Source organism: Atractosteus spatula, chromosome 11, assembly GCF_055471065.1.
Source record: "Atractosteus spatula isolate fAtrSpa1 chromosome 11, fAtrSpa1.hap1, whole genome shotgun sequence".
Classification (NCBI taxonomy): domain Eukaryota; kingdom Metazoa; phylum Chordata; class Actinopteri; order Semionotiformes; family Lepisosteidae; genus Atractosteus; species Atractosteus spatula.
In genome coordinates, this window is record NC_142716.1 from 33,842,486 (window position 1) to 33,859,998 (window position 17,513).

The window sequence follows — 17,513 nt, forward strand, 5'->3', positions numbered from 1 at the left end:
GGAAAATTGACTCCTGCAGCATCAGCGGCGAAGATGGCTGTTGGTCGGAGAAGGGGCTGAGCCGAGCTGGGGTCGTCGCGCTGAAACCGGGTCATAGGGTCACAGCGCTGGGACAACAGTCGACCGAAGCTAGGTCGGAGGGATTTGTACACCTCACAGGACCGGTCAGCCTCACGACCCGGGTCCACTTCCAGCCGAGAGAGTGGAGCTGTGGCGCTGGGAGGGCACCCTAACAGCTGCTGAGAGGGACAGCGCACCTACACTGCCATTCCGGAGGGGAATATGGTATCGAAAGCCGCAACGGGGACAGAGCAACGGGGTCGTCTAAGAAAAAGACACTGAAATCGACCTCAGAGGAAACTCGGAGCTCGGAGGCTGTATATTCCGTCAGTCCGAAACGAGAGCGTAGATCCGGGACAGAAGGTGTTTTGTCCCGGATACGGAGAGAAGGAGGGAGGGGGAGTGTGTGTGTGTGTTTGCGTGGTTTATTGTCATTAACATCGTTCTCTTCGTTCTTGCTGGATGGTTTCATTGTAGCCGCGGAGTGTATTGCGAGAGGAATCCTAACGGTTTTCAGCAGGTGTGGAGAATTAGGCGGTTATCGGGGTTATCGTCATACTGTTACTTGGCCGGGGGGTAAATGACACAGAGCGTGTTCTGTTCCAGGTGTGCCAGACCCACACAGGGGTTGATGTCGGTCAGTCCCTTTTAACACAGGTGCTTTGGGCCTGGACTCCACGTCGCCTCCGTGGTTTTGATAAACGCCTCTCATCGTTTTTACAAGATCAGGGAAAGCAAACATTATTTGAAAATAGAACAAAATGGAGTGATTAGTGGCTTCTGCAGGGACTAGTCGCAGCCTAGTGTGCGTGTGAATTCCAGCTGGGACCCCCGCTTACGCCGTACAGACACATTCCACTCAGGGGCGGGGGCTGTAGAGACCCACACTGCTGAAAGTTAAGGGAGATCAAATAAGCAGTCCGATTAAGGAAAAAAAAATCTTAACAGGCGCGCCAGAAGTCTGGTTGTATGTGTTTAAGGTCTTGGTGGAAGGGAGCAGGGACAGGGGAACAGTGTGTCCGTCAGTGTGATCGGCAGTGCGCGTGCGTCGTGGTGTTGAGTGTGTCAGCTTGTTCGTGTGGGATGGTTCGTCCTTCGAGCGGGCTCTGACAGAAACAGGCAGACAGGCGTGTTACCATGGAGACCACGCCGGGAACCTGCCCAGTGAGGATCACCCTGGTGCTGCTGCTGCTGCTCCTGGGTGCCACCTGCAGGCTGGGGGGTGCCATGACCAGAGAGGAGAGGCAAAGACTGAGGTGAGGGTTCGGGAGGCAGGACCCCAGGCACCAGAGAATGAACGAAAGCGCGTGGAGTCGCCAGCCGGGGTGGGTAGAGGGTTGGTCCAGCAGGGGGGTGGCTGACAGTGACGAGTTAGGCAGTGGGATACTGTGTTCCTGGGGGGGGGGGTGAGTTGGTGTTGGGACTGCATGGTTGTGTTGGTTGTGGACTGTGTTGTTAGTTTTTGAGTAAGTCTCAGATTTGGTGAGTAAGGGGACAGCGGGGAGTGGGCCTCTGTGGTGTAGACTTTGTCTTGTAGCCGCCTGGTGTTCTGAATTTCTTTTGTTTCTCAACAAAACATCCATACAAGCGGATATCCTGCTGTCGGTCCCAGATCAGCCACAACTGTGATTCTCAGCATGTATCTGGAAAAAGGCCGATGTGGTGCTTGTGGGACCGAAGGTGGCAGTGTTTTTTGTCTCCTTAAAGGGGAACTGCAATGCTCTTTTCATATTTTGGGGTTAGAAATGATTAGCACTGATGAGTGCATGTCAAACCACAGTAAAGGTACAATATACACAGTAACTTTTAAAACCCCCAATTTATATCACAAAATAGATTACATTTCCAGGCGTGCACAGCTCCATGTTCGGCGATTTCAAATGAGGCAACAGCACTTCAAGTGGCGTGAGGCAGCCTTATTTGTTGTGAACAAGCAGGCTTGTGAATACAGCTCTTTAAATCCAATAGGAATATTGCCCTCAACCTTGAGACAGGTTTGCCGATAAATGGAACTTACTTGATAACTCTGCATGCAGATCATCTCGGAAACGTTCTGCGGTAAAATATCTGCTGCACAACCTGTACTTTTTGCTCATACATCATGCATACATTGTTTCTGTAACGTCAATGAATTTATTTTGTTACCAAGATTTACTAATCGGTCTGAGAAATTGGCACTGCAATTCTCCTTTAAGAAGCCAATGGCCGGCTAAAGTCTCTTGATTTTCACACATCTCAAAATGTTCTTGTCGTGTGTTGTCCCAGCAAGGGCTTTAATGACGGTGGGTATGGATGTAAATACGAATGGTCATGCAAAGTGCCGAATTTAGGGTGGTAAAAGAACATGGAAAAGGCCATATTAAAATACATGTCTATTCATCCCCTGTCTGGTCTCGCTCTCTCTCCTCCTCAGGAACCAGGTGATTGAGATGTTTGACCACGCCTACCAGAACTACATGGTGAGTGACACACACACACACACACACACACACACACACACACACACAGAGCCACTGAGAACAGCTGTCTGCAGAGCTCACTGTGGCTAAGGATCTGCGCCTGTGGCTGGAAGGTTGCCGGTTCAAATCCCGCAGCTGGCAGAGGAATCCTACTCCGTTGGGCCCCTGAAAAAGGCCCTTAACCCCAACTGCTCCAGGGGCGCCGTATAAATGGCTGACCCTGTCTGTGTGTCTCATGGAGAGCAAGTGGGGGTATGTGAAAAGACATATTCCTAATGCAAGAAATTGTATATGGCCAATAAAGTGATCTTATCTGCATGGACGCTCCCACGTTTGAAACATTCAGCCTCTGCAGCGCCGCACCCCACAGTCTCTCTCTCTTCCTGTGTTTCAGGATCACGCATACCCCGCCGACGAGTTAATGCCCCTGACTTGTCGGGGAAGAGTTAGGGGCCTGGAGCCCAGCAGGGGGGATGTGGACGACGCTTTGGGCAAGTAAGTTGTGGACAGACTGACGGGCTCGCAGAGTGACTCATGGGACACACTGAGGGACTTACACAAACACACATTGTCTCTCTCTGTCGCAGGTTCTCTCTCACCCTTATCGACACTCTGGACACTCTGGTGGTGAGTAACCTGGGTGGGGGTAAGAGAAAATGATAAATCTAATTATCTGCTATTATCACTGAAGAGCTGAAATTTACAGGTTTTGTATATTACATGTAAAACTATAACTGGGTAGCATTAAAAATGCCACTGCAGGTCACTGAGTGTGTTTGGAGTTGACCTCTTCAGTTTTAATTCAGAACAGCTTTTTTAACGATTCCTTTAATGCAGACCTGCAGTTATATTACTCATAAGCACTACCTAATGACCACAATGGTGATGTCATTGCTGTGGTAACCCTCTGTCTGTCACTGGGGTGTTGACCTGTCTCACGGTCTCAGAGCTGTGGTAACCCCCCTGTCTGTCACTGGGATGATAACCTGTCTCACTGTCTCAGAGCTGTGGTAACCCCCCTGTCTGTCGCTGGGGTGTTGACCTGTCTCACTGTCTCAGAGCTGTGGTAACCCCCCTGTCTGTCACTGGGGTGATGACCTGTCTCACTGTCTCAGAGCTGTGGTAACCCCCCTGTCTGTCACTGGGGTGTTGACCTGTCTCACTGTCTCAGAGCTGTGGTAACCCCCCTATCTGTCACTGGGGTGATAGCCTGTCTCACTGTCCTGCAGCTCCTGAACAAGCCGGCGGAGTTCGAGGAGGCTGTAAGGAAGGTGCTGCGTGACGTCAGGCTGGACAATGACATAGTGGTGTCTGTTTTCGAGACCAACATCCGAGTTCTGGGGTGAGGGGCTGGAAGATGGAGCGGCTGAGGGTGCATGAGTGTACAGTGGATCCTGAGAAGCGCGTTTCTTCACAAGACAGGGATTGTCAGTCAGTGCAATCGGTCAGGGCTTCCATGCCAAGTAACTCGCTTTTTCTTAGAAAAGGATATTGATCATGTTAATATAATAACTCTTCATATAAATGCAGTGCATCTCCCCAGTCATTACATGAAGTTCAGAAGACTGCAGTCGCTGCAGGAGACGGTGCGCCTCCGTGCCCAGCTCCCCCGAGAGGAGCTGGCCTGCAGCCGCTCTTGGGCTGCGCAGATGGAGCGGTAGGCGTGACGGTCTCTGTGTGTACCTGTGCTAGGGGCCTGCTGGGGGGCCACTCGATGGCAGTGATGCTGAAGGAGCAGGGGACTCATATGAGTTGGTACCGTGACGAGTTGCTGGCCATGGCCAAGGACCTGGGTTTGCGCCTGCTGCCTGCCTTCAACACGTCCAGTGGCCTGCCCTACCCAAGGGTGAGTGTCCCCGAAGGTAGTGCCACACATCCATAGTACTCTACCACAGCAGCGCTGGTTTACTCCCATAATACTGTGTCATATCAACAACACTCTACCCCACTGTAAACAGTACCCCCAGAAACACCCCACATCATGCTGGATTGCGATAATCGCACACTGCTTCAGGAAGCACTCCGCCCTGCGGCTGGGCTGTGCGTGCGGCTCTTTGGCCAGGCTGCCTGAGTTTGCAAGCGGCCAGCTCTGCCGGTGACCAAGCCAGGACGCCTCTCTCCGGTCCCTCCGCAGGTGAACCTGCGCCATGGCGTGCGAAGTCCCGAGGCGAGGACCGGCACTGAGACAGACACCTGCACGGCCTGCGCTGGCACCATCATCCTGGAGTTCGCCGCCCTGAGCCGCTTCACCGGAGACCCTGTGTTTGAGGTGGGGGGGCAGGGAGATGGTATTCTACACAGAATAGCCTGTGTGTGAGGTGGGGGGGCAGGGAGGGGGTATTCTACACAGAATAACCTGTGTGCGAGGTGGGGGGGCAGGGAGTGGGTATTCTACATGTAATACCCTGTGTGTGAGGTGGGGGGGGCAGGGAGGGGGTATTCTACACAGAATAACCTGTGTGTGAAGTGTGGGGGGGGGTCAGGGAGGGAGTATTCTACACAAAATAGCCTGTGTGTGAGGTGGGAGGTGGTGTTCTACATAGAATAGCCAGTGTGTGGGGCAAGATAGAGGCAGAGACGGATGTTACAGTGACCTGAGGGACGGAAAGCTCAGCTCCACTGCAGAAGCTACACTTGTGGGGAGAGAGGGGACAGAAGGGGGGAGCAGATGCTGTCACTGTGTGTAATGTAGCCATTGTACCTGCGTTATTCCTTACTCGGGCCCTGCAGGCTGTCGGTGCTGTCGATGTGGGGGTCATTAACGGTTGATTGCTTCCCCAGGAGCACGCCCGCAGGGCTCTGGACTTCCTGTGGGAGAAGCGGCAGAGGAATAGCAACCTGGTGGGCACGACCATTAACATCCATTCCGGGGAGTGGGTCCGAAGGGGTGAGAGAGGGCAGACGGGGGGGAGGGGGGAGCAGAACTGGGAGACTGTGACTCTGTCATGACAAGTGTTGCTGGCTGAACAGTGCTCTTGTGCTGAGTGGGAGACGGAAGGTGATTTTCAGACACCTCTGATGCAAATTGCAATTTTCTGGCTAGTAGTGCTTAGATACTGACTAGATGAGATCTTTAATACAGGAAAAGCTTGATGGTTCCTTACTGTACTGAATCACTAGTAACGAGTAAGAATCTGTTATCCAGATTCTGAATAGCATATTAAATAATCCATTAATTTTCTTACAGGTTATCACAGTTCGTAGATGACTATTTCTTTACTGTCTGCATTCTTGGCTTGGGTTATTGTTATATAGCCATTACTGAGAAATTTTAATCCGTTTTGGTGCAAACATCCTGTTTAAAACATGTTTAAAAGAAATGAAAAGGAATGAAATGTGAAGAAGGACACTGAATGATCCGACAAATCTTTTACACACTGTGTGCAATGTGGATTTTCACTGTGGATGGAAATTGCAGTCCATTATGTGTACGCTACTGTTCAACCACTAAACACTGTATGTCTCTTACATGCATGTGTTGCATATTATGCAGTTGTGCATAGCCAACCATATAGGTCCGTGGGACTCTTACAGGGTTTTAATTTTACCATAAAATTAACTTAATTAATGCATAAAAAAACTTCACCGTTACTTCAACTAGACTGTGTTAGACTGTGCAGACAGCTCATCAGTGTAGTTTTGTGCAGTAATATTTATCAGACGATAAATTATGCAACGTGTTTGTGTCTGCATAAAACAAACAACGAGTGAAAATAATACATATTTCTTTAAAATAATCTTAAAATGTTCTATGAATTGTTGCTACCATTCATGTTACAGTTACTTTCTTCTGGTAATTAATGGAATAAAAACACTACCTTGCAAGGTCACATGGAGTGATTGGTGTCAGGAATGGCTGACAGGTCTTCCGTTTTGGTAATTTCCTGAGTACAGCAATAGAACCCTAAAGGTAATGATGCACTGACTATTTTAGATATTTATGATATGACAGTTTTAAGGAAATGATCATTAAAATATAGACGGTAGATTAAAGTGAAATGAAATGTTCAAGGAAGAGGTGCAATGTGTCTAAATTGAACAGGATCTCTTATTATTGTTCAACGTTCTGCATGGATGACAATGTTCCGCTCATTAGATTCATCTGTGAGCCTAGTTGCTAGTGGAGGGTGGCAGGGAGCTGGTAATAAATGTAATTAATTTACTCAGAGAGCTGTGCAAAGCCTGGCCACCCACAGATCAATGCAGGTGGAGGAGGTATCCAGGACTGAAGTGAGGAAATTGCATCAGCTTTAACACTCGACGTATGTCTGCATGAGCACTGATGCGCTTTCATACACCATTAGGAACAATGTCAACAATCTGTTATCACAGGTACTTCGTATACTTCCCAGATTTTTAAAATGCAAATAAAGAAAACCCTTTGGTTCTGAACCCTGTTCTCCTTTGGTTAAACAACATTGTTTAGCTGAGAGAAGCAAGCGCACAGTAATTCAGTTACATAACCTGCTCTTGAGCCCAAGTTATCCCAGCCTGCGGGCTATAACCAAGATAATGGCCTACCAGCTGAAAATCATGAGTGTAAATATTAACAGCATTTTGTAAATCAGTGCCACGTATCAGTCTACTTGGCACTTAAGTAACAGAGTGTTTGAAAATCCCACCCAGTATTGTTATTTGCTCTGCCAATGGGTTGACTCCCTCTTTCTGTGTTGTGACCCTCAGACAGTGGCGTGGGAGCAGGGATTGACTCCTATTACGAATACCTGCTGAAGGCCTACATCCTGCTGGGAGACGACCGCTTCCTGGAGAGATTCAACACTGTGAGTGTGACCCCGTCCCAGGCTGCCTCTTTCTCACCGCCACGTTTAAAGCTCAGAGCTCTCCTTATCCCTGTGCTGGTTAAGCAGCTAGAGCTCTCCGATTCTGGATGGACCCGTATCAGACAACGAGAACAAGGAACAGCAATAATAAACAGGAATATCTTACTTCCCTCTCCCTCCTTCGGTAACTGCTCCTGCCTGCTCTGCTTGTCCCCTCTCATGGGGGAAGGAAGGTTTCTCAGAGGTGGCAGCCCCGTCAGAGGTCCGTTGTCTGGGGCAAGAAGGCTAACCTCACCTGTGTGTGAAGAACAAGTGGGCAGCTCTGATTTCTCAGGCCTGGCTTCCCAGCTGTGGTCATTGTGTCTCTCCCTGCTCCCCTCACTCACTCGCCATGGCTCCCTGTCTCCCTCCCAGCACTACGCCTCGATAATGAAGTACATCAGCCAGCCGCCCCTCCTGTTGGACGTTCACATCCACAAGCCCCTGCTGACTGCCCGCACCTGGATGGACTCCCTGCTGGCCTTCTTCCCAGGGCTGCAGGTACTGGTCACTGCTCGCACTGGCAGTGCTTAAATATCACTGTTTAACGATCCACAGTTCATTCACTACATGACTCTCCTCATACACTAGCTAATAATATACTATACTAATCACGTTTTACTCGCGCTCTCCTTGGTTCTCATGAGCACCTCGCTGCGCACTATATCCCTCATCCTCTTGAATCACCGCTCGTTCACACTCTCTTCCGTCTGGCTCAGGTGCTAAAAGGGGATATTCGACCAGCTATAGAGACACATGAGATGCTGTACCAGGTCACCAAGAAGCACAACTTCCTGCCCGAGGTACCGTGACCATCTGCGATGTCAGTCTGTCACTGCAGGGTCGAGCCTGTCTGCTTGTGTGCAGCAGCAGCATCTGTGCTACATGCTGGTGCGCTGAAACTTGCCCTCTCTTCCTCTCAGGCGTTCACCACGGATTTCAGGGTCCACTGGGCTCAGCACCCGCTACGCCCAGAGTTTGCAGAGAGCACCTACTTCCTGTACAAGGTGAGACCACTTAGCAGTCCCCTTCTGTCTTTCCTGTGTGTGTGTCTCTCTCTGCACCCCGCTCCTTCGCCCAGCCTGTCCTGTGCGAATCGTGTCTTTCGGTTCTCACTACCCCTCTTCCCCACCATTGCTGTGTCTGCTGCTCGCCTTCTTACCCTTCCTCTGCAACCTGGGATTCAGCCTGCGTCTCCCTGTCTCTCACCGTCGCCTTGCCCGTCTCTCTGTCAGGCGACAGGAGACCCCTATTACTTGGAGGTGGGCCGGACCGTGCTGGAGAACCTGAACCGGTTTGCTCGGGTCCCCTGTGGTTTTGCAGCCATGAAGGACGTCCGGACTGGGAGCCATGAGGACCGGTGAGAGAGGGGAGGCCGTTCGGCCCGGCTGGCTCGTTGTTTGGGAGCAGAGTCAAATATCTCTCCTTGTTTCTTGAAAGAAGGATTGAGTAACGATTTCGGCAGCGTGTTTGGTAGCTTGTTCTAGATTCTCACCATCCTTTCTGTAAGGAGTTCATGGTTTTAGATGGATGCCACTGGTTCTGAACAAGTCCGGTTGGTCTCTGCGAGGATTTTGAATTTTTGAATCGGGTCTCTTTGTATTTGTTTCCGTTCAGGACTAGAAGGATTCAGGTCCGAGTAGAATATTCCTTTAAGCCCAGGAATGTATCTGCTTGCTTGTCTCTGGACTGATTTCAGTGCAGTCGTATCTTTTATCTTGGCATCCAAAATTGTACACAATAACGAGTTCTTACTTGGTAATTGTTTTGACACAAAATACCTTGATTTAAATTGTAAACTTTCAGGTATGTATTATAACATTTTGATTGCCTTTCCTTCTCTCCCCATCCCTCTCTCTCTTGTAGTATGGATTCATTCTTCCTGGCAGAGATGTTCAAGTACCTGTTCCTTCTGTTTGCTGACCCGGAGGACCTGCCCTTTGATGTGGAGGATTACATCTTCACCACAGAGGCGCATCTGCTGCCCCTGTCCCTGTCTACTGCCAACACTACTTACACACTGGCTGTGTCTAATCACACGGTACTGTCTATCAGGCTGTATGTTCATATCCACAACCAACACTATTTACACTGGCTGTGTCTAATCACACGGTACCGTCTATCAGGCTGTATGTTAATGTTTAATCAATATTACATCCATGTAGGCTGCTTTTAAAAACATGCTTTTGACATGTGCCCGAATGCTGTTATTGTCTAGAGCAGGGCTGTCTAGTCTAGGTCCTGGAAGGTCAGTGTTTCTGCAGGTTTTCATTCCATTTAAGCTCTTAAAGAGATCTTGGATCTTTATTGGCTCAATTGAACCAATTTTCTCAGTTGCTCAAGTGTTAATGATTGAAAGAGACATTCCACTATCCCAGTACCAGGACTGGACAATCCTAGTTTGCAGCTGGCTTTTGCAGACTTTTTAAATGAACTTTTAAATTAAAGTGAAGATAGAGAGTTGAACTTGCAACCTTAGGGTTGCTAACATGACACATACAAAACCACAGGCTGTTTGCACAGTACGAGTTCTTTCTCTGACCCACATTTTGTCTTCTTGTGCCTCTTCACTGCCAGTGGCATTTATACAAAAGCTCGCATGAAAGAGACAGCTGGTTTTTCTCTAAAATACCTCTTTTTCATTTTCATGTGTTAAATGAATTTCTCTCACCAAGAAGCCAAACTTAACTCTCCCGTCATCTGTCTCCCTCAGTTAGGGGAGAGTTCACTCTCGGACACGGACGACTCAAATTTCGACTGGTCCTGCCCCAACACACAGCTGCTGTTCCCTGATCCCTCCTTCCCGCAGTCCATCCGCGAGCCGGTCAGGAGCGCCGTGGACAAGAGCTGCCCCCGCCCGCCCCCCCCAAGGTGAGAAACGGACGGGGGAGTTGGGGGCAGGCTGTGGAGGTGGGAAGATGAGGGATGAGAAGAGAGGTAGGAGGTGGATTGGAAGTGATTAGTTATTAAGTCGGGGAGGAGGGGGAAGAGTGTCAGTGAGCGAGACAGAGAGCGTCGGAGCCTGGGAGGAATCCAGCATAAGTCTTGACCGCTCAGTGAACCCGGTGAGAGAATGTGCACTGTCGAAATTCCGACTCCTAAGAGGAAAACACTTTCCTGCTGTTCACTCTCGATTTTCCCCCGTTTTTCCCTTTCCGCCCCTCTCCCAGTGACGGGGGCTCTGCGGGGCGCCCTCCCCTGCGAGCACGGGACTTCATGGCCAATAACCCCGAGCACCTGGAGCTGCTGAAGAGGATGGGAGTCAGTCTGATCCACCTGAAGGATGGGAGAGTACAGCTGGTGCAGCATGCCACTCAGGTAATCTTAACACACCTGCGCGCCACCCATGGTGACTCTCCCGGTATGCCACGCCACCTGGGCACCGTGGTGACTCTCCCGGTATGCCACGCCACCTGGGCACCGTGGTGACTCTCCGGGTTCGCCACGCCACCTGGGCACCGTGGTGACTCTCCCGGTACGCCACGCCACATGGGCACCGTGGTGACTCTCCGGGTTCGCCACGCCACCTGGGCACCGTGGTGACTCTCCGGGTTCGCCACGCCACCTGGGCACCGTGGTGACTCTCCGGGTTCGCCACGCCACCTGGGCACCGTGGTGACTCTCCCGGTACGCCACGCCACATGGGCACCATGGAGATTTTCCTCCCCACCTGGGCACTGTGGCAATGCACCTTCCACAAAACGTGGGTCAGGGTGAGCCCTTTACCTGTGTGTGTGGGCAAACCCTAGGGTCTGCAGAGAACTAAAGAGACACTCAAGGTGTTCCTTGTTCTGTGCAGTAGGTGACTTTCTCTGTCTTGCCCCGCCAGGCCTTCAGTGCAGTCGATGCAGAAGACGGGCTGCGGTTCATGCAGGAGATGATTGAACTGTCCAGCCAGCAGCAGAAGGAGCAGCTGCCCCCCCGTGCCGTGCAGATAGTCTCCCACCCATTCTTCGGGAGAGTGGTACTGACCGCTGGGCCTGCGCAGTTTGGAACGGACCTATCCAAAAGCCACAGGGGGGTGAGTGCTGCGCGCTAGTCTCAGTTCTGCCTCCTTTTCTGCCCCAGTCCTTCATCTCCTCCTTTCTTCATCTTTCTCCAGGGAGCTGGAAAATTGAGATTAACTGGAAAAAAAGACCCTTTCAAAAGTGCTAAACTTTCTTCCCTCATCTCCTGTCCCTCTCTCTCAGGTGCAGGGGTACGTTGCCCTGTCGGAGCCCTACAGCGGCTGCTCGGAGCTCAGCAACGCCGCAGTGGTGGCCGGGCGCATCGCTCTGCTGCAGCGGGGGCAGTGCATGTTTGCGGAGAAGGCTCGCAACATCCAGAAAGCTGGGGCTATTGGAGGCATTGTCATTGGTGAGCCAAGGGGACAGGCTGGGTCACTACAGTTGCACTAATGATGATAAGAATAAGAGAATAAGACACTCCACTCAAAGCGCTTTTCAGGTAATAGGGATAATGGGATCCCCCCTCCACCACCACCAATGTGTAGGAGAACAGAGTAATGAAACCAGCTGATAGATGAGGATTATTAGGAGGCCATGATTGGTAAAGGCCAGAGGGAAATTTGGCCAGGAAACCGGGGTGACACCCCTACTCTTTTAGAGAAACCCTGGGATTTTTAATATCCACTGAGAATCAAGGCCTCAGTTTTACATATCATCCAAAGGATGGTGCCTTTTTTACAGTATAGTGTCCCAATCATTATCCTGGGGCATAAGGACCCACACAGACTGCAGGGTGAGCGCCCCCTACTGGTCCCGCTAACACCTCTTTCAGCAACAACCTTAGCTTTCCCAGGAGGTCTCCCATCCAGCTACTGACCAGCCTCACACCTGCTGAGCTTCAGTGGGGCTGCCAGTTGTGAGTTGCAGGGTGGTATAGTTGCTGGCTATACAAAGAAAGAGCTACATTTGTAGTGACACCAAAAAAAGCTGTGGAACACAAAGACACGACAGACATGCGTAGAGATGTAAAATGTAGAAAGCATACTACTCCCCCCTTCACAGGGTTTATATAGCTGGGTAAAGTACCTCACTGAAGGTACAGCAGCAGTGTCTGCAGTGCGGGCTCGAACCCACCACCTGTCAACCCTGCGTCCACAAGACACCCCACTCTACTCAGTAGTACATTGAATAAAGTTAAAAAAAGAACTTTTACAAATTTATTTGGATAGCTACCATAAATATAACATAGGTACTGTTTTTACTTGACACGTGTGAAATAAATGGGAGGTGATGGGGACAGAGACTGTTACTATTCTGTATTACTATTGGCTGATGCTCTGTTGTAATTTCTCTGATATCTATTGGTTGAGTCTTGACTCTTGTGTTCTTATTGGTTGATGGTTTTCTTTGTGTGTACCTATTGGCTAACGGTCCGTCCCCTGGGCGGGGTCCTGTGTCTGTGCTTGCCTATTGGCAGATGACAATGAAGGCAGCAGCAGTGACACCGCTCCCCTGTTCCAGATGGCGGGGGATGGGCGGAGCACCGATGACATTACCATCCCCCTCCTCTTCCTCTTCCACAAGGAAGGCAACATCGTGCTGGAGGCCCTGAGAGAGTACAGGGAGGTGGAGGTGCTACTGAGCGACAGAGCAAGAGACAGAGGTGAGCGAGAGGCGGGCGAGGCATACTCAGTGATGGAGTGAAGTTTCTGAATCATCTTGGTGACAGGGAAGGAGAAAAGGGGAGAGTGCGAGGATCTGGGGTGAGATGTTAGCCTGCCCTGCTCTTGCTCCCACTCTCTCTCCTCTCCACTGGGTAACTATGTGCTTCCTCTCTCCTGTGCTCTCCTGTGGGATTTCAGCGGCCATATTTAAAGGGAAAGCCCTCCCCAGCTACATCTTGGAGAGCAGTAAGTACTTCCCTCTTCCCTCCTCTCTGTGCTGGACAGTAGCCTAGTCCAGCCCAACGTCAGCTGCGTCAGTCTCCTCTAAATTAACTTGCTACAATCTGGCCCATCCAGGTCCAGTACAGGCAAGTCCTGGTTCTGGTTGTGGTTCTCCTGGTTGTTGGTAGTGCCGACTGGCACTGGACTGTTCTGGAGATTCAGGGCTCCTGCAGTTCTATTGTGGTCTTGTGCACTTGGACCGATATTCCAATAACTGCACCACTCTGCACCACCATAACTCTTCAGCACTCGGGAAAACCAATGTACAGCCATTCCTCGATTTACCAGTGTTTTCTGTGTGGAAGCACGGATTTTAACCCGTTTCTCTCAGTTAAAAAGAGATTTTTGCTACAAGAAGGTGTCCTTTGCATGCTCCGTTTACAATGCAGTAGTAACATAAATGAGTATTGTAAAACCCCCGGACTTGATGTTTATTTAAAAAGGGACACAATGTTAGGAAATGGTATATTACTTTTAGTTTCTCTCTGCTATTAAAAAAAAAAACTTTTCACCTGCTCTGTGAACAGTGGAGCCAGAGTGATTTAGATAATGGTCCTATTATGCTATTTTTTAAATAAATATCACATTCATTCTATTCCAAAGGCTAGTTGTAATTAGGAATCAAAAACCACTTCAGGTCAGTTTAATTGTTAGAAAAGAAAACAACCAATTCACCTGGAAATCAGCAATTCAGGACCTACAGTCCTCTGAGCAATCATTCCTGACCTTGCTGAGGTGGCGCTTCTCCAACACATTGCTTCTATCAACCATAATTTGTCTGAAACAAATTAAACGGTATCAGCTGTATTGGCGAGCATCTTCTGGCGGACGTGTAGTGTAAATTATCACACACGCAACCTTGGACCACATCCAGAGCTGTGAATCCAGCAATCCCAGGGCCACCTCAAAAGCGGTGTCCTAGCCCTGATCTAAAGAGAGGACATTTGTGTAAGAACTTATGTTTTTTTTATAGTTATGCGATACACCCCTCGCATCTTGACCAAATGCTTTTATCCAAAGCGTCTTACTGCCGCATCTGCCAATGGAAGAATTTAAATGGGATGCAAACCCACCTGAAAAACGAGAAAATAACTGTGTGTGTTTTAAATAAGTTTGCGCGTTTTGTTATTTGCATATTTTTCTCTTGGTCTCATTTTTAGTTTTTTTAATGGTGTTTGGTTTCTTGAAGTATGTGCACACTATCCTGCGCAGCGTGTGGGTGGCAGAGCGAGAATGGTGCACTGTTTGTGTCGGGCGTGGTCAGTCTACTTCGGTGTGCGGTACCAGTGAGAGTCAGTGAGCATCGAAGTGCTTCTCTGTTTGTGTCAGGGTGGCTGGCTTAAACCAGCATCACTTTGACCCCATCAGCCTGTATTAGTGAGCGTCTGGCGGCATCTGGTCTCGGTCAGGGAGTATGTGTCCATCTTTTTCCATCAGTTCTGTGTCAGTGTGAATCAGTCTGTGTCGGTCTGCTTTCCAGTCTGGGTCAGGTCAGTATGTGACCATGTGTTTGTATGTGAGTGCGGCACCAAGATATTGAAACCAGAGCAGTGTTTATCTGAGCCTGTGGACTACGTTCTCCTTCTGCCTCTTTTGGAGAGAAATGAACAGCTTACTTGAGTTAAACAGGGGCTGCTCTGAGAATTTGACATTTTTCTAATGGGTGATTTTGCTGAATTAACTGAAGGCCTTTGAACCTTAAACACCTCTTGCAAAGTTTCCCAGTTCCCTTTATATTCCCAGTTTTCCTTAACCATTTGCCTATTTTTTTCATTCTCTCTCTCTCTGTACTGCCTCTTCCTATCAGTATGATGTGCTTTTATATCTAATGTCGGTCTGTGTGACAGGTGGGGAATCTGAGCGAACAGAGGAGGAGGACTGCTCTGCTGAGGACAGGGAGGCCGTGGCGCCGCCTCATTCCACAGACACTGACCAATCAAGTGCAGGCACAGTCGAAGAGCACCAATCAACAGGGCACGAGGGGGACCAGAGGCAGGAAGCTGAGGGTCAGGGCAGCGAAGAGGCGGACCCTGTCGTGGCTGAGGACTCCAGCAGCCAGTCTATAGACTCTTTGCTTGCTGACTGGAAGGAGGATCTTGAAGCCTTTCAGCAGATGGAGAAGGATGAGCTCTGACAGCGGCCCTCTCCCCACATGGTATGACCCTGACTAGGCGTTTGCTGCATGTCTCCACTGCACTCCCCAGCTGAGGAGAAGAGGGCAGTGAGCTGGAGTAAATGGGGAACATCAAGAGTTTAAGGAGGAACAGAATCAATGAAACACACCACAATTCTAGCACCTCCTTCCTGCTCTTTCCACGATGTCCAGGAATATTATTTTTTCTTATTTCAGGTGGATTTCAATTTAGGCCCTGGGATTGGGATTAATTGCAAATCCTAGTTTATTTAATTAATCGTATTGACTTGAACGGTGCACGATTCTTGGTATCCAGGGCTCCCCGGTCCTCAGTCCTGAGACTGCAGCTGTAGACAGTCTACCTCTGGAAACGCAGGCAGGTGGATAGGACTCCCCCTAGTGGAGCACATAAACCACTACAACCTTGACTGCTGAAAAGTGGAAGGACCAATTGCTTTGGGATAAACTCGGCTGATCTCACAGAACCCGCTTTCCTGTTCTTGTGAACTCCCCTCACTGATTTTTTTTTGCCGCAGAATGAGCAGTCACCCCAGCCTCTCCCCAGAACACACTCTGATCAATGCGGGGTGAGAAAGGGGACGAAGGGTCAGTCAGAGGCCCCAGGTCCGTGGCAAACCCCAAGTCAAAATTCAAACCACACTAGCCTAAAACCAGCATTCGCAGTGCAATCGGGGCAATGAAGGAGAGTTTTGATGGATCTTTAAAGTATTGACTGAATACGATGAACTAAGATGCGCCCTCTCTTGTGTACACACGTTGTGCAACAGTAGTCAAGCCAGCGGCAGAGCTGAGGGTTAGGGACAGTGCTACGTTTTCTGGCAACATAAACATCTTTCCAAAAGAAAGGAATAAAAAAGCCCTGACTCAATCGGTTTAGGTCAGGGAGAATGTAACCGGGTTCTGTGCAGGAGCCTGACTGGACCTATGCTCTGCACGGTGGCGACGGTGCCATCCTTGGCTCTCTGAAGGTTCTGCTATTCCACTGCTGGCCAGCAGGGGGCACTGCTGCCCGCTGCTCAGGATGACTGGAGTTCCACCAGTGACGGACTGGAGAAGCCATGCTAGAATTAAAACAACAATATCAATATGATTATTAATTAAATAAAAATAATTCCCGAACCCTAATGAAGTCTTTCTTCCTCCCCTGCACCTCCGCACACCACAGAAAATTAGAGGGAGTGAGAGAGACGGCCAACGCCAGGGAGTTCAGGGTGAGGACAAGGGAGGAGGAAGTCGAATGGCCTCTTGCCCTCCCTCTCACTCCCTCCTTCTCCCTCGGCTGAAGGAATCTCAGAAATGCGGCCTTTCTGACGTGGGCCGAGACTCGAGTTGCTTTTCCAGAGAAGGGGATACACGGTGTCGTTATCTGGAAGGGCACCCACGCGCTCTCGCACGCACGCAGTGGCACGAACACGGGGGCACGGGGGACCGCCGCCCCCTGGGGCCAGGAGAGCTCCTGCTCAAACCCAGGAAGAGGCGCGTCTTCCCGCGGCGCTGACGCGCATCTCCCTTGGGGTTGGGGGGAGTGCCAGGGCCATCTTTGGCCCTCGGAGCCAGGACGGGTGTGGGAAGAGGCGGGAAAACCCAAACCTTCCCAGGAGGAGAGCAAGAGCGGGCAGGGGAGTGAGAAACAGGGAGGAGGGAGGAGGGAGGAGGAGAAGAGGCAGAGAGAGGGCTAAGGCGGAGCGGCCCTCTTGCTCGCTTGCGTGTTTATTAGCTGAGAAAAGAATACCCGGCCATCTCTCAGCGACCTCAACCGCCTGACGGGGAAGCCTGTTCCACACACCCACACCACTTTGCGTAAAGAAGCATTTCCTATTCAGCATCCTAAATGCACTCCCTGTCCGTTTGCGGCTGTGGTCCTGCGTCCTTGTATCGCTGCAGGTGCCAGAGCTAGATTATAAGCAGAGAGAGCAGGGGCAAGTCCCATGCCTTCAGCCACGGTAGGTGACAGCCCACAGATCAGAGCCAAGCAGTAACTGAGATGCCTTGTATGTAGTTTACTTTCACCATTCCTGTGTCATCAGTGTTTACTGGCCAGACTCTCAGTCCACAACAGCTTCCCTGCCCATTGTCTAATCAGGCATAACCAATCGGTTCCACGGAGCAACCGAGAGAAGACTGAA

At 50.2% G+C, this 17,513-nt stretch overlaps 1 protein-coding gene across 1 annotated transcript; it reads left to right on the plus strand.

Moving 5' to 3' along the window:
- Positions 1-8: 8 nt before the first annotated feature.
- edem3 (ER degradation enhancer, mannosidase alpha-like 3) lies at positions 9-16,506 on the plus strand. Its single transcript, XM_088928039.1, has 20 exons — positions 9-1,316; positions 2,474-2,519; positions 2,914-3,014; positions 3,107-3,146; positions 3,749-3,861; positions 4,212-4,365; positions 4,654-4,788; positions 5,301-5,406; positions 7,203-7,300; positions 7,715-7,840; positions 8,059-8,142; positions 8,263-8,346; positions 8,575-8,699; positions 9,206-9,380; positions 10,053-10,210; positions 10,510-10,657; positions 11,169-11,360; positions 11,530-11,695; positions 12,764-12,949; positions 15,080-16,506. The coding sequence occupies exons 1-20, from the start codon at positions 1,198-1,200 to the stop codon at positions 15,364-15,366; spliced, it is 2,643 nt and encodes an 880-aa protein (XP_088784165.1). The 5' UTR covers positions 9-1,197; the 3' UTR covers positions 15,367-16,506.
- The last annotated feature ends 1,007 nt before the right edge of the window (positions 16,507-17,513 follow it).